Raw genomic sequence first — 16,129 nt, forward strand, 5'->3', positions numbered from 1 at the left:
CGGGAGGACAAGTTTGACACTAACCTGGCCGGTATACTGAGGCTATATGAGAGAAGGTGGCGAGGAGGGAGGGAGAGAGAAAGAGGGGGGGGCAACACACACAACATGATACATGAAGTTTAAGTTGGGTGGGTAGGAAGGCGAGAATGGATCTGGGATGAGTTGCAGGATGGGGCTGCATATAACCAAAATATGTTATATGAAATCCTCAAATAGAGACATGGTTTTTGTTTTGTTTTGTTTTGGGGGTATTTTGTTTTGTTTTTGTTTTGGTTTTTTGTTTTTTGAGACAGGGTTTCCCTGTGGCTTTTGTGGCTGTCCTAGAACTAGCTCTTGTAGACCAGGCTGGTCTCGAACTCACAGAGATCCGCCTGCCTCTGCCTCCCGAGTGCTGGGATTAAAGGCGTGCACCATCACTGCCCAGCTAGAGACATGTTTTTTAAAAGGGCTAAAAATGCATGCCATGACACTCTTGAATCTGTACTCCCTCAAATGTACACGTGTACACACACCCACACATATCACACATAAAAAGATAATATGAAATGTATTTTTAAAGAGACTCCTTCTATAAAGTTTAATTTTTCTATTGTCTCTATAAAAATATACTAGTCTAATCTGTATTCTATAAAGAGCTGTCTGTCTCTAGCTACACATCTCAGGATGGAAATATCTCCAAGACATATTGCTGAAGATGTTAATGAAAAAATATCCAAGTTGTCGCTAAAGGTAGCAATTTAAAAATATATATATTCTTTAAACTTTTAAAAATTAATCCATTTTCGTGTGTTTTGCCAGAATGCATGTGCACCATATGCATGCCTGGTGTCCACGGAGGTCAGAAGGCATCAGATCCCGGAACCAGAGTTGTGAACTACCATGTAGGTGCTTGGAATTGAATCTAGGTCCTCTGGAAGAGTCTCTGAATCATCTCCCCACCCCCTCAAACTATATCCATAAAAGCAAGTTCTGGAAACAATAGATCTTGTTTCTATTTTTAAATTATCCATATTTGTGCATTCCTGTGGAAAAGTTCAGAGCGATGTTCGTCCAACAGCTCACAGTGGTGCCTCTGGGGGATGTGAGATGTACCGTATCTGAGGCTTGTCCATTTCCCTAGAGGATTTCTTAAATGATTTTTTTTTTGCATGTCTAATGCAGGTGGCCTCAGGCAGCTCCAAGATAAAGGCCGTCCAGTGGAGAGACCAAGGCATGATCAGGGGTGGAACTTTCAGCCCCATCCCGCAACCCTCAGAGATGGGAAGGGCCAAAAGACATATTGATCACCAATGGCCAAAGACAATCAATTATGTCTGTGCAATGAAATGGACAGGGTTTGGAGAGCTGGGCGGCTGTATATAGGGAATTAAGACTATGGCTCAGTAGGACAGTATTGGAAGATCTGTGCCGCTCACACACACCCCCACCCCGCCACACACACATGTATCTCTTCTTCTCCACTATCTCTGGTAATAAACTGGTGTTTCCCTGAAGCTCTGTGATAGCTCCAGCAAATTAAGCCCAAGGGATGGGTGGGTAGAGCGAAATTTATGGCTAGTTGGTCAGAGGCACAGGGAAATCCTGGCAGCTAAAGTGCAGTTACATTTGACAGTTCTGGGTACTCAACTGAGGGGTCTAACACCACAGGGACATGTTTCAGGACAGAATTGGAATGCATCCAGCTGCAGAATCATTTGCTCCCATTGTGTGGTGGAAAAGCCTACACACTCCCTCCCGCTGTCTGAAGTCTTCGGGGAGTGCACGGTGGGAGAAACTGAGTCTGAGGCCAAAGCTGAGACTTCTTCCCTATAGGGTAACTTCACTTTGGTAGTTGTTGCTCAGGATTACTTTCCAGAATGTATTCATTTTAAAATAAAAATATGAAGCTAAACATATACATGTATGGTCCCAGGCCTGTCGTGAGTGACACTATTAGATCGCTTCCAAGAATCTGAGGTCTGGGGATGTACTTGTAAATATTTGGCTTCATATTTTGTATTAAAATTAACCTGCTGTGGAATGGAGGGTTTCAGAATTCTGTCCTTAGCATTGCCAATGTCTTAGGACCCTTCACTTATACACTTTGATGTAGGCTCTTACCCAAAACACTTACTCTTACTAACAAATGCCATTAATTGGTGTTTTTTTAAATTCCCTCTCTTATTTTTAAATCTTCAAGCATGTTTAGCAGTTCTAAATCCGACAGCTTGTGAGTGGGCAAAAGAAACCCGAATTCGCTTTAAATAAGAGAAAGAGGGGGGAAAAAACTGAGCTCACCATTTTTAGCACTAAATAAAGCAGTTCAAGTAGAATTTAAATACAGTTTCTCCCTTGTAAAGAACTTGAGTGACTCAGATACACACCATGAGTTGTACAGGTTAAGAATTCTTCAAAAATTTTATTTCTACAAACAAAATGTGTTCAAATGCAACACCAGACAAGAAGGAAGAGAAAGGGCTGGAATGCTGGATGCTGGAGAATCCCCTGTGCATGGACCAGGTCTTCAGAACAAACTAGCACCATTAACCTAGAAACCAAGGGCTTAGTTGTAATTGCGCCTGATATAGAAAATACTTTAGAAACATTATTTAACTATCCAGTAACAAAGTTTAATTTTTAGAAACCTCTTTAAAAATCAATTGGAATTTGGCATTTGAAACTGATGAAAATGGTTTAAAAATGAACCCAGTTCTACAGCTTGTCAAAGGGAATGAGTCATTAGTTATTTATTTTTGGAGGGGGAAAATAGTGCCCCAATTCAGCTTTTGGCCTCCTTCCAACCACCAAGCAGGTGCAGCAAATCAAGTATTTCTACAGGGATAAGAACACATCTAAAACTGGTCTCAGAAAATATTTTCCTAGACTATAAAAATACTAAATGGAATACAAAAATTCCAGCCTATGAAGCCAATAGACTATAGCAGACAAATACCTAAAACACACTTAAAGCTATTTTGTGCCACAATCATCATGAGCATCAAGTATTGTGATCATTTCCTAGGAGCCTTCTGACCCAATGTTTATTTCCCCTTGAGTTTGTTACCACATCAGATATAGACCCAGTTCTGTGTTTCTACGGACGCTACCCAAGGACCTGCTGAACAACCTGACATTCAGCTGGCTCTCAAAGTGCCGGAAATGCAACTATAGCAGGCTGTTTTTAAAGATCAGGGGTCAGCAAACGCAGCCTGTGAGCCACAGCTGGCTACCACCACTTTTGTTTGGCCTGTGGAACACAGTCACACATGTCCATTTATGTATCGCCATGTCACCAGAGCACAGCTGAGAAGATGTGACACAGACCTTTAGGTGTGACCTTTAGGTCTGCAGAGCCTAAGATTCTGACCTTCTGGACTCTTCACAAAAAGGCAGCCAACTCCACTTTGAACTCATCGCTTGGGGAACATTTCCACTCAGTAAGGTTAAGGGTCGGAGATTAAGAAGATTTTGGCAGAGCTTTGCTGGTTCCATGGCAGGTCAAAAATACATATAAACTCGGACTGGCAACTTTGAGTACTGAATCTGATGCTAGCATTCTAAACTGCATATAGCTATGATAATGTACCTTTTCCCTCCCTCTGTGAACCAGCTATTTTGTACCAAGTGACATACTGTTATGTGCTTCCTGTGTGTCCGAAACCTTGGGCATGATCACCTGCCCTAATCTGCATCCATTAGAACTCCATACCATGATTTAGCAACAGACAGAACCAGCAAGAAAACAGTGCTGTGCTGAACACAGTTTAGGCCCCTTCCCCATGACACGCATCATAATAATTAGTACTACTGCCATCCAGGGCTACAAACATATCCCTTTTGACAAAGCGGACCAAGTTCTCAAGAGGACACATGGGCTTGGGGGAACGCTTGTGGAAATCATGGCAGAAAGAGGTATGGAAGGTGACGTCAACCCCGTTATAAAGAATCCGGACGGAATGTTCACTGGGCTTTTGACGGTCTTGCCAGAGCTCAAAGACCAGCCTGGCAGCGAACCTTGGGAACCTGGCTTCCAAAAGACCCAAGGCACTGAGAACTGGTGACAGAGTGACGTCGTGAGCAGAGTAGAGGGTGAACAGCTCTTCTGTCCAGCCTGCGGCAGCACGCTGCATCCGGTTGACTGTCTGATTCAGGATGGGGTGGGCCCCGAGTAGCGAATACCCAAAGTACAGGGGCTTCTCATGCCTCTCACGCTCATCTTCTATCTGGTGTGTCTTGATCACCTTGAAGTGCTCCATGCCAAGGCAGCCACTTCTGCTGCAGGGGAAGCTGACATTGTGGCAAAAGTGGCAGAGCATGGAGTCAATGGGGTTGGCTGCCCGGAGCTGCTTGGTGGGGATGTCCACAATCTTGGCCATCTCCCCATAGGTCCTCTCTAGGTCATTGTTCTTCAGGCGGAGGAGGTATTGCCGGCGCTGCTCCTTCTCCAGATAGTGGTTTCTCAGTGGGCAGTAGCAGCTTCCAGAACAGAACAGGGCACTTGGCTGGTGCTTGAAATAAATCTTCTTCCAGTCAAAATCCGGGAGGAAGCCGTAGAGCAAGGCCAGCCCACTCTGAAGGGTGCGGCTCTTCCCAGTGGTCTCTAGGTAAAGCTGCTCTGAGGACCAGTTGTTTGGCAGGAGTTTGTGTTTCCTCAGATAGATGTCCCTCAGCAGCTGGCCATTCTGCAGATGCTGCACAACTCCTGCAACACCAGGGACATAGAGGGGACACAGAATCCTTCTTACTAAGAGTTTAGCAAAGGACCACGAAGGACCAGCACCTGTCCCTGGTGTGTTTGAGAGCAGTGGGAATTAAGGGAATATGGCCTGTTTCCCCACAGGGAAGTAGAAATTAGAACGGGTTTGTGCACAGGCATGTGGTGTGGAGAACAAGGCTTTGTCTCAAGCTCCCTACCCACTGGCTGTAATTTGCATCTACCCAAGGGTAGGTGCATACACACTGCCCCAGAACATAGCAGTCTGTGGGCAGGGATGGCGACAGAGATCTGTCTTACCATCTGCTGACGGTTGGGACACTGTCTTCTTGACCCTGTTTCCGTTATAATGCCCTACTGAAGGCCCTCCGTTAATCTCTGGGGCATTCTGTCTGGCCCAGCAGGGGCTTTCCAGGCTAGGCCAACTAGCTCATACTTAGTAATTTCAGAGATCCAGATAGTATTTTTAGGAGCAAAAGGAAGACGGTATGTTTATTATACTCCTTTTAAATGAAAAAGAAAGAACAAAGAGCGTGTGTCTACAGTTGCTTGCATTTTACCTAAAGAAGCTTTGGACGGATGTACGAGAGAGAAGTCAGTGGTGACTGCTTCCCAGAGGAGGGCATAGAAGTGAGGCGGGAGGGGGGGGAGCAAGGCTTGTGGTTCCCTTTAATACTGTCTTGGCTTTGGACCACTGGAGGACAACAATGAACAAACTTTTTAAAGAAATGGGAAAGCTTTCTTTGTGTGAAAGAGAGGGCAACTCAAAAGAAAAGAGCAGGCTTGCCCGTCAGCCTGCAGAAGGTGAGGGGCGCCATTTCAGCAATGGGTAGGGATCCTCTGAGGATATGGTCACACATCCACACGCAGTGTGACAGGTTATACACTGATGTTCAGGTGTCCAAATGGCTTGGAGAGTTCCATCCCCAAATGAGGCAGGCACTTTCACCCGATGAGCTATCTCGTCTACCTCCGACATACCCCTATGTAATAAGATGGAATAGGGAATTGTGGGGTCACTAAGAAACCACCGCATGCGCGCAGGAAGAAAAGTTAGCATTAAGGGTCTGTTTCTTTTTAAGTAATTTTTTTCAAAAATGTATCCTTATTTTATATGTATGTATGTATTTGTCTGCATGTATGTATGGGCACCAGTTGTGTGCCTGATGTCCAAGGAAGTCAGAAGAAGGTGCCAGATCTCCAGGAACTGGAGTCATAGATGGTTGTGAGCCTACATGTGGGTGCTGGAAACCAAACAGAACCCGGGTCCTCTGCAAGAGCAGCCAGTGCTCTTAACCGCTGAGCCATCTCCCTAGCCCTTAGTCTATTTCTTAGTTGGGACTGTGGTACTTTCTTCTGATTTATTATCTTTTGTAATTTACACTCATGAACACTGATGCTTCTGTAAGAAGAAAGGTTACTTTTCTTTTTTATTTTGTGTGCATATGTGTGCCCACATGCACCACAGTGTGCACACGGAGGTCAGAAGATGGTTTGCAGGAGCTGTTTTTCTCCTTCTACCATTCGGGACCCAGGGATTGAACTCAGGTCACCGGGTTCAGCAGTAGACCTGCTGAACCATGACAGCCGTCTAACCTGTAAAGTTGTCTTTAATTTTAAGAAAGCAGATGTTTCATCAGATACCATGGGGCATCTGAGTTCCTTGAGATGCCAGTCCATATGAGTTAGATCAGAGGACCAACCTTTCCCTAGGGCACCGAGGCAGGAGTTTAAGCACTACCGTGCAATGTTAAATGCCATTAAATGCCATTAAAACCCTTATTTGAGTTCTGTTAAGTCTTTATTAAGTTTATTTGAAACAGCCTTTTAATGCTCTCTGAGATGACCAAAGGTCAGGAGCAGGCTGTCTGATAGGCTCGTCCTCTGTGCCTGGCAGCCTGGAGCAGGGAACTGCCAGCCAAGCACCCCCTTCCTGGTGACTGACCAGATGACCCTCAAGGCAGCCTGGATGCTTTGGACACTTTACAGTCACCCTGAGGACACTCCAGCAGCTTCAGAGGACCACTACAAACACAGCTGAGGACAGTCTGCGCCAGCCTTAGGAAGCAGCATCCTTAGCAAGACAAGCCTTGGTGAACTCTAACCAACCCTGCAGCCATTTTCTCAGGACAGGGCTTTTCCTGGTGGCCCAGGAGAAGGTCTGTGACTGGTACAAGAAATCCTTAATTTGTGTGTGCGCGCGCGCGCGTGTGTGTGTGTGTGTGTGTGTGTGTGTGTGTGTGTGTGTGTGTAATTAGTGCAAACATGTTTGCCATAGTGTGTGTGTGTGTGTGTGTGTGTGTGTGTGTGTAATTAGTGCAAACATGTTTGCCATAGCCCTCTGCTGGCTTGATTTTCTAGTCAGCTGGGCTTCTCCTGCACTGCCTCCAAGAAAGGGCCTCTGGACAGCCTTCTCTGGTCAACTCGGATGCTTTGTTGTTGCAGCAGCAGTGGACAAGGTGGCAGCTTAGCCATCCTGGCTGTGGCAACTGCTGTGGGGACAACAGCCGAGGAATAGAGAGCAGATAAGAGAGGATAGAGAGCTGAAGAAACAGACTGTGAGAGCCATGGGCTAGAAACTGGGGGCCAAGGTTGCTGGAAAGTTCCAGGGAGCTGCCAAAGCTTAAGGGGCCTAGGGTTCCAGACACGCTGGGTGTGACTGTTGTAACACTGTCCCTTAAGGGAGGGGGTCCTAGCACCCCCAAGTGGTTTGTGAGTTCTAACTCTAGAAGGCATCATTTACAGCTGCTTTGCTCGTTCTGCTGCTGTTGCAGCTCACTGCTGCTGGAAGCTGAGGACGATAGTGTCTGCCAAGTGCTTGGGACTGCTAGTGAGTAAGCCCAGAGCAGCAAGTTCTTAGTTTTTAAGGCTTTGGGACAACCGCTGTGTTTGCCATACCAGTCCCTGGGCTCTGGGTATTCAGGGCTCAGGACTGCCAGTCTGGAAAAAGCTTCCCATCCACTCACGATTTCTATCTGGGTATTTCCAGGTCCCCACACAGCTCAGTGTCCCATGACACTTTATCTGTCATCTCTTAATGTACATGGACAGAGGGACAGGTGTGAGGGCCAGAGACCAGTTGGCTATACTTACCTGTCTGTGTGAGCTCTCCCATCTCGCACAGAAGATGGTTAGGGTAAAGAGGCAGGGAATTTAAGGGGCTTTCAAAAGAGGCTCCGGATCCTTTTGACATGTGACTAACGAAAGCTTCCAGCTTAGGGTGATAAGGCTTCCTAAAAGGACAACACAGAGAAGCAGTGGTTAGAACACTCCGAAGCGCTCAAACTTCAGCACTCACAACCCAGTGAGCTTCATGGCCTCCACTGCCTACAAGAACAGGTTCTGGGGCTCAGCAATTAAGTTCCAGTGTCAGGGCCAGACAGAGGGCTCAGTAGTTAAGGGTACTGGCTGCTCTTCCAGAGGACCTGGGTTCGATTCACAGCACCCACATGGCAGCTCACAATCATCTGTGGCTCTAGTCCCAGGGGACCCAATACCCCCTTCTGTGCTCTGGGGTGCACGGACATATAAGCAGGCAAAATACCACAAATAAATTTTTTAAAAAAGGAAAACTATTTTTTCACAAAGGTTACAGTTTCATTCTGACCTGACCATGGGTACCTATCGGCACGATGGAGGTCAGCTTGAGTCCCTACCTGCTGCTGACTACAATGCCTGGGATGAGGCATTACCCTTCACCAGCGTGCCCCGCATCCTGTTGCTTCTGGGTCACAGGGTAGGTAGGAAGCGGCCCTGATTTCTTCCTTTCCTACCCTAACACTTGTCGTCTTGTGGACTCTCCCACCATTGTTTCTTCATCTCTTCTCCATCCTCACACTGCCACTCCCCGGGTTCTGACCTTAGACAGTCTTGTCTGGATGGCTGCAGGACCCTTCCTGGCCTTCCTCAGTTTACCCTGCCCTTCTCTCCTTGCTTTCTCCACAGCCATCGGGACCAACATCAAAGGCATCAACTCTCACCTGTCACTGCCTTTTCACGTAGCCACCTTGTGGAAAGAGGTGTGCACAGCTGGTTCCTTTGCTTTAGGAGCCCTCACAGAGACCCCCTTCCTACTGACACGGCGTTCTGGCTGCGCATAGCCGGCCAGTGTCCTTTCCCCTAGCATATAAAACATAGATAGATTCTACCTATCTCTACCCCCTTTTTATATATCCTCATGGGAGATCTGTCTAATCTTTACTGTTTCTGACCTCTGGAAAAATGCCTCTTTAGAAAACCATTAACTAAGATAACCAATGCCTATCTCAACAGCCCTGTACAGATCACTGTGCATTTTGCACATAAAATATCTTGTTTAATGCTACATGGTGATGAATGCCTAGAAAAGCTTATGGGATCTGATTATTATTCTGTTACACAGAGTATGTATGGTAAGGACAAGCACACTTTATTTATCCCATCACTAATATACAATTTCCCTAGATAATGGTATGAGTAGCACACATTTGCTCTTCATAACAAAATGACACGCACTTTTTCTCTGAATAGTGAAATGGCCCACGAGTGTGTCTACATTTTCCAGCTGAACAGACGTGGACAGATATGGCCACTGGCAAGAAAACTGCATGCAAATTGGCATGAAAGCAGCAGATAAACTGTTCTAAAGGCAAACCCTGCTGTCTAAAAGCCCAATTAACTTTGGAGATATTTTAAAAACTGACGCCAAAATGGATTTACATCTTTCAAAAACAGAAAGCTGAAAAAAATTTCATCTTTTAAAAACAATGTTTTAAAATTAGAGTTTGCTAATCTAGACATGCAGCGGAGGGAGTCTAATAGAGCCCCGGGATAGCTGCAGGGAATTGTGGCTCATAAAAACAGAGCATATTTTATTCCGCCTGAGGCTGAGCACATAAATGTTTATAAACTAGGAAATAAAATGTCCAGACCCACAACACGGCTGTCAACATGAATTCACATCAACAAAGGCTATCCATCAACTCGACTCCAATCTCCTGTTCTGGGCCATTATTTGAGGTTGGTGACGTCTGAGGCTCTGAAAACACTTGGCTGCCAATTTTAGAAATGGATTTTCACTACTGAATGTGTTTGCTGAGATGTCCCAGGTTCCCGGGGCATCTGACTCTTTAATGATGCTGTCCTATCTAATGTTATTCATTATGACTTTCTTTTCTATGTTACAGCATTGGAGATTGAATCCTGAGCCTTGAACTTGCTAAGCATGTCACACATGCTCTGCCACAAAATCACACTCCAGTCCCTTCATCACAACTTTTTTCATGAGATAGAAATATGAAGATTTGTGGAAGAAAAGCATTCACAGGGCAGATAACTAATGGCTGTATCTTTTTCATGGTAGGAGGGTTAGGTAGCTGAGTCTTTGGGACCAGACCTGAATCCCACTGCTCAGGTCTTCATGCCTCATCCCTAGCTCCATCCCTGTATCCCAGAGCATATCTGGCAGATGCTCCAAAAACATGTGGGGATGAATTCAATGGTGACATGTCCCATTCTTAGCTGTATTGTGAAAACACCATATCCACATCTTAACTTGAATATTTTGTCATCTCAGAAGTTATTTAAATATGTAGATTTTGGTGGGAATGTTAAAAACAAAGGCTGGTATGAGGTGAGGCTATAGTTGTATATCAAATTCTATTATTTCTTCTTGGCAATTTGTTTAGCGCCCACCACTGAGGTATGCACACCACTCGAAGGTTTCAGCACCTTCCTGCTTGGTTCCTTTCTCAGACAGCTGTTTAGGCACAGCAGCATCCCGGGCCAGCTGTGGAGACATCTCTAGACGAGGAGGAAGCAATGACCTGGAAGGAACCTCCTTCTCAATGGCTAGATGGGGCTGAGTGGCATGAATCTACCTTCGCACAAGGAAGAGGTAAACTTCCTCGTTTAGGGCGCGGCACCTTTGAGTCCGCCTCAATATAACTCACATGACGGTGGCCTCCTTGGGAATCTGCTTTTGTGTTGACAATCGAGACAATAAAAAAAATATTCCTTCAAGTATTTACTTTGGAGTTCTTGTATACATCTTTATATGCACCTTTCAAATATACTTATCCTACAATGCCCAAGGCAGAATCCCGTGGCCAATCACACACAAGAGAAAACAGACTGTTTTAGCTGTGACCTGGGTTCTGCTGGGATGGTTACCTGAGCCAAGACAGCAAAGCTGCTACTGTATAATTTTAAAGGCTCACCTGGATGGAAACCAGAAGGAATTCATGCCACATCTGAAAAACTTAAGCCGACTAAAGGATGGATGATTTCCAATGTCAACAAAACAAGCTTATAAAAAGACAACCCTGATGTACTTTCTTCAGGGTGATTTCCTGGGCCTTTGTATGTAACCTGGTATGACCAATTGTCTACTTTCCTCACGCCCACAGGTTCAGCCTGAGACCACTCCAGTCTCATCTACTGTCCACATGCTAAAGAGGCTCAAATAAACCAGCATGCCAATGCCCCTAAACCTAAACCAGACAGCCCCACCCAGCAGAAACTCCCCCAGCATCTGGAGATAGCTCAGAGGCCACGCCGGAGCCTGAGCCATAACTTCTTGCCAGGGCTCTTGGCTCCTGGAAGGGACAGCACATCAGCAATGTGCTTCCTCTTTCTCATGCCACCCAACCTGTCATGTGGCTCACCCATCCCACCTGACCCTCTTCAAGGTCACCCCTCCATCTCTGAGGCCATTCTCTGTCGATTTCTCAGTTAATAACAAATATTTGTCCTAGGTATTTGGTTGGTAACAACAATGGCCAAGAATAAGAGAAATCCATGACTCAGGGGAGGGAGCTTCCATTTCAGCCTGGGGAAACACACTACACAAGAAACGCTTGTGTGTGCATGTATGAGAGACAGACACACACTCACACACACACACAGAGAGAGAGAGAGAGAGAGAGAGAGAGAGAGAGAGAGAGAGAGAAAGAGAGAGAGAGAGAGAGGGAGGGAGGGAGGGAGGAAGAAAGAGAATAACAGGTGCTATGGCAAAAGAAGGAGGTTGGAGTTGGGGAGGGCACCCTGTCATTTTTAAGTATTCTAAATAGAACTTACAGAGGCGATGACCTAGGAAATAAGAAATGGTCATAAGGCTGCCTGTGTAAGTACCTCCTAGAGAGAGGAGATGGTTGTGCAGTAGTGTGCCCAAGCAAGTAAGCTTACCTCCAAGTAAGCTGGAAGAAGGGTGAGGAGACTTGTGGTGTTTTGAATGAAAATGGTCCCCATAGGCTCAAAGGCAGTGGCACTATTAGGAGGTGTGCCCTTGTTGGAGCAGGTGTGGTTTGCTGGAGGAAGTGTGTCACTGGAGGAGGTCTTTGAGGTTTCAGAAGCTCAAGTCAGGCCTAGTGGCTCACTCTCTCTTCCCACTGCCTGCTGATCCAGGTATAGAACTCTTGGCTTCTCTAGCACCATATCTGCCTGTATGCTGCCAAGCTTCCTGCCATGATGACAACGGACTGAACCTCTGAACTGTAAGCCTGCCCCAATTAAATGTTTTCCTTATTAAGAGTTGCTGTGGTCACGGTGTCTCTTCACAGCAATAAAACCCTAACTAAGATACTACCCTAAGCTGAGTTGGGTAGCTGGCTCAGGCCCCAAGTGTGCTACCAAAGCCTCTTCCTTTGTAGTTTTCCTTCCATTTTCTTCTCTTCTTTCTCTGCTAAAATGGCCACCTATGCTGGCTTCCACTTGCTGGGGACTGACCCAGTGAGCATGAGACCTGGCCTTCCAGATACAAGTGGCTCACTGAGGGCAGGATAGCCCACCTGCTGTGACGCCTCACATGCTCACTCAGCGGTTCCTTCTCCAGGCCAATCACACTGCTCTAGTGTTACTCATGCATGCCCAGCTCTGCAAGCGGCAGGCCCTTTGCACTTTCTGGTCCCTCCATCTAGAACATTCTCTCCTCAGGTCTTCACAGGACTGGCTCCTCCACTACACTTATATGTCTGCTGGTGTGCTGCCATGCAACCTGGTCCAGGAAAGGAGCATAAATCTAAAATTTGGCATGTAAATGCTTGAAAGAACCATTTTTCTTCTCGGATGTAGAAATGCATGTTCATCTTTATGAATGCCAAAAGGGCACTTAAAAACATGGCACTCACATGGTTAATACCTTTAATGCTGAATAACTCTAATACCAGGAGAGTGCAAACAGATCTCTCAGCACACAGCACTCATGGAGGAGCAGCTTCCACTACAAAGACTATGGTGTACAGCACTATGCATAGGAACTCTGAGGCAACAGACTTATGTGGGCACATCTAACTCCCGCCACTGGACCAGACATCCCCGTATGATGGACTAGAGTAATGGGTACCTTCCAGGCCTTATTACCAAGCAGGAAACCACAAAATTACTAATTTATGAGCTAAAAGAGCAGCTGGGAGGTGCTGCTGGCCCAGAGCAGGTCCACACACTGCTCACGCCTTCTCTAAGTACACGTTTGCAGTGATAAGCCAACTCTCACTGTGTTTAAAGATGGAATTAATTAAACGATGTTAAATAGAGTAGAGACTCCTCTTATCTGAGGAGGGTGCTGGAAGCCACAGATAGCCGGAACTCTTGCATCTGTGGTGTTCTTTCCTGTGCAAACAATACCCACGATAGGGCTTCATTTCTAAGTCAGGCACGGTGAGAGATTACATGACCAGTGATAAGCTAGAGCAGGTTCCACCACACATGGCAGCTATGTGAATGGAGTTTTCCATTTGATGTGACAAGTACCAGAGGCGGAGGAAAATGGAGGAAAAGTCAGGTGGAGGAAGAGAGCTGCTGTAGTTAAACATCTGCACTGTGTCCTCCCCCACAAAGGACTTAGGACAGCTGCTGCAAACACAAAATGAACACTAAGAAGCCAGGAGTGAGGCTGCGAGGGCAGCAGCTCCCAGGGACTAAAACTCCTCTGATAACGACCCCACCAGAGGGAAAGAGCCTAAGTCCAGGTGACCTCTAGGCTGCTGTAGGCAATGCCATGCCACCGTGGATGAAACTTCTGTGTGGACTAGGCCATATACATGTCCCCTCCTTTATTTAGACACTTAAGGTTGATATAGGAAGGCAGGACTGTCCCTTGTTCCAGGATGGAGTTTAGTGAGTGGAGCTGGCTTAGAGCTGGGGCAATGATGAAGGGTGCTGGTTACACTACTTTAACCCTGTGGTTTGACAGCAGGAAAGGCCTCTCAGAAGATTTGCTTTTTCCACTGGGTACAGAAGGGTGTTGTGTTTACAGCTGGTACTAGCTGGATGTCAGCCCTTCTAACAGCCTGGGGACAGGTCACCTGGACTCTCAGAGGGGAAGCAATCTGCCCAGTGTCAAACAGGTAGCAAAGGCTTCAGGGATACAATGGCCGCGGCTCAAATCCATCAACAGGAAGATGGTGACAGGAACATACAACTGGCAATGTGCCCTGTGATCCTCACAGAGGTTATGAATTTATTCTGCAGCCACCAAGTCCAAAAGCTGTCATCTTTTGGGCTCTGGGCAGGGCTCAGTGATTTGTGAGCAGTCAGGCCCAGGGAGGGCAGAGCCAGATCCCCTTAGGACAACAAGTTGCAGGGTGCCCAAGCAGCCCTGACAATATACCCCTTTTTTGGGAACACTATAGTGACCCCATAGTGACTTTCTAGCAAGACTAAATTGGTCTGAGCTGAAGCATGAGACAGTCCACAAAGCCTTGAGGCTATGCTGAACCCACCTAGCACAGAGGCCCAGTGGCCTACCTGTCCCCAGGCTGTTAGAAGGGCTGACATCCAGCTAGTACCAGCTGTAAACACAACACCCTTCTGTACCCAGTGGAAAAAGCAAATCTTCTGAGAGGCCTTTCCTGCTGTCAAACCACAGGGTTAAAGTAGTGTAACCAGCACCCTTCATCATTGCCCCAGCCCTAAGCCAGCTGGGATGGTTTTTAAACTCGACTTCCTTGCTTGTTCTGACACCCTTCCTATATACCCCCAGCCCTCTACAGTGAGAGCTGGACACTGTCAGTTCCCCAGACAGCCACAGAGCTACCCCAGTGTTTCACACATGGGATGGGGGGCTGCTTCCTGGGAGAGGGATGTCTTAGTTAGAGTTCTATTGCTGTGAAGAGACACCATAACCATGGCAACTCTTTTAAAGGAAAACATTTAACTGAGGTGGCAGCTTACAGTTTCAGAGGTTCAGTCCATTATCATCATGGTGGGGCATGGCTGTGTGCAGGCAGGCATGGTGCTGGAGTTAAGAAACCTACATCTCAATTGGCAGGCAACACAAAAGTGAACTGAGATACTGGGCATGGCTTGAGCATATATGAGACCTCAAAGCTCACCTCCACAGTGACATACTTCCTCCAACAAGGCCACACCTCCTGATAGTGCCACTCCCTTTAAGGGCCATTTTCTTTCAAACCACAACAAAGAAACCTCTAACTGGGTCTTGAAGACACTGTGGAAATGGGGTGAACAGGGACAGATAAGTCAGCAGGGAGGCAGAGCCGGCACAAGCCATGAAGATGCTACAAGAAGTGGGGTGCTGGGGTGCAGAGAATCTTAGTGGAAAGTCTGAACACGAGGCTGGAGAGTGAGGGCTCTCATGGTCCCCTAACAGGAGACCCTAGGGGGTACACACCTTGACTACCCAATGCAGTAAAGAAGACACGATTCCCAGGCTAGCAGCATTCTAGTCTCTAGCATGAGAGAAGAATACACAAAACCCCATGGTCTTCCTACCTAAAATGCTTCACTGATTATTCCCCAAACTCCAGCCCATGAGGAGACTTTGGACATCAAGAGTTATCTGAAACCCTCAGATTTGTTGTCTTCAAAGAACAGCCCTGGCTGTAGACAGGAAATCCATGGTTCCACCGGGTTGGTCCTGCCCAGGCAGGCTGGCACCCCAGGACCATTCCATCAAAATAACGTCTTTCCCACTGGGCACATCCCTACATCTCCTGGTCTCATTCAGTAAGGATAGATGTTACGTGCCCCCAGACACACTGGCTACCGCCAAGCCATCATTTATTGCTAACTGTGCTTCTAATTTCCATACACGCAATTTCCATTCTCTGCTCAATTATTTTTCATCCTGAGGGCTTTCAACTAAGACAGCGCAGTCTCTAATGCTGTGAAAAATTAAATGGCTGAAATACTATCTTACACTCATTGCCTTTGCAGCTGCACACACTCCCTCCTGTGAATCGCCCCACTCCTCACCCCAACCCTGCATGGTGAGCTCCAACAGACTAAGGGACTTGCCTGCTGCCTCCATGGAACAGTTCTAGGGTAGATGACTCCTAAGCAAGTGCTCACTGTATCTCATCTTTCTGAAACTGAAGAACACAAGGAGAGAGTGGGCCTCAGGCTGAACTGGGCTCAGTGTATTTTCTGAGTTGCCTGAGATGCCCTCTCTGCTCTGGGCCTGTCTCTGCTCTCTTCTCCCAATTCAGACACACCCTC

General features: G+C 46.7%; 1 protein-coding gene across 1 annotated transcript in view; it reads right to left on the bottom strand.

Moving 5' to 3' along the window:
• Positions 1-2,378: 2,378 nt before the first annotated feature.
• Positions 2,379-16,129, bottom strand: part of Pxylp1 (2-phosphoxylose phosphatase 1) — a 64,084-nt gene continuing 50,333 nt past the window's right edge. The window contains exons 5-6 of the mRNA XM_027410903.2: positions 7,787-7,926; positions 2,379-4,681 (exon numbers count right to left, since the gene is read on the bottom strand). Coding sequence (XP_027266704.1) covers positions 3,744-4,681; positions 7,787-7,926 — 1,078 coding nt within the window. The 3' untranslated portion in view covers positions 2,379-3,743. The remainder of the gene's footprint in view (positions 4,682-7,786; positions 7,927-16,129) is intronic.

This window comes from Cricetulus griseus, chromosome 4 (assembly GCF_003668045.3).
Source record: "Cricetulus griseus strain 17A/GY chromosome 4, alternate assembly CriGri-PICRH-1.0, whole genome shotgun sequence".
Taxonomy (NCBI): domain Eukaryota; kingdom Metazoa; phylum Chordata; class Mammalia; order Rodentia; family Cricetidae; genus Cricetulus; species Cricetulus griseus.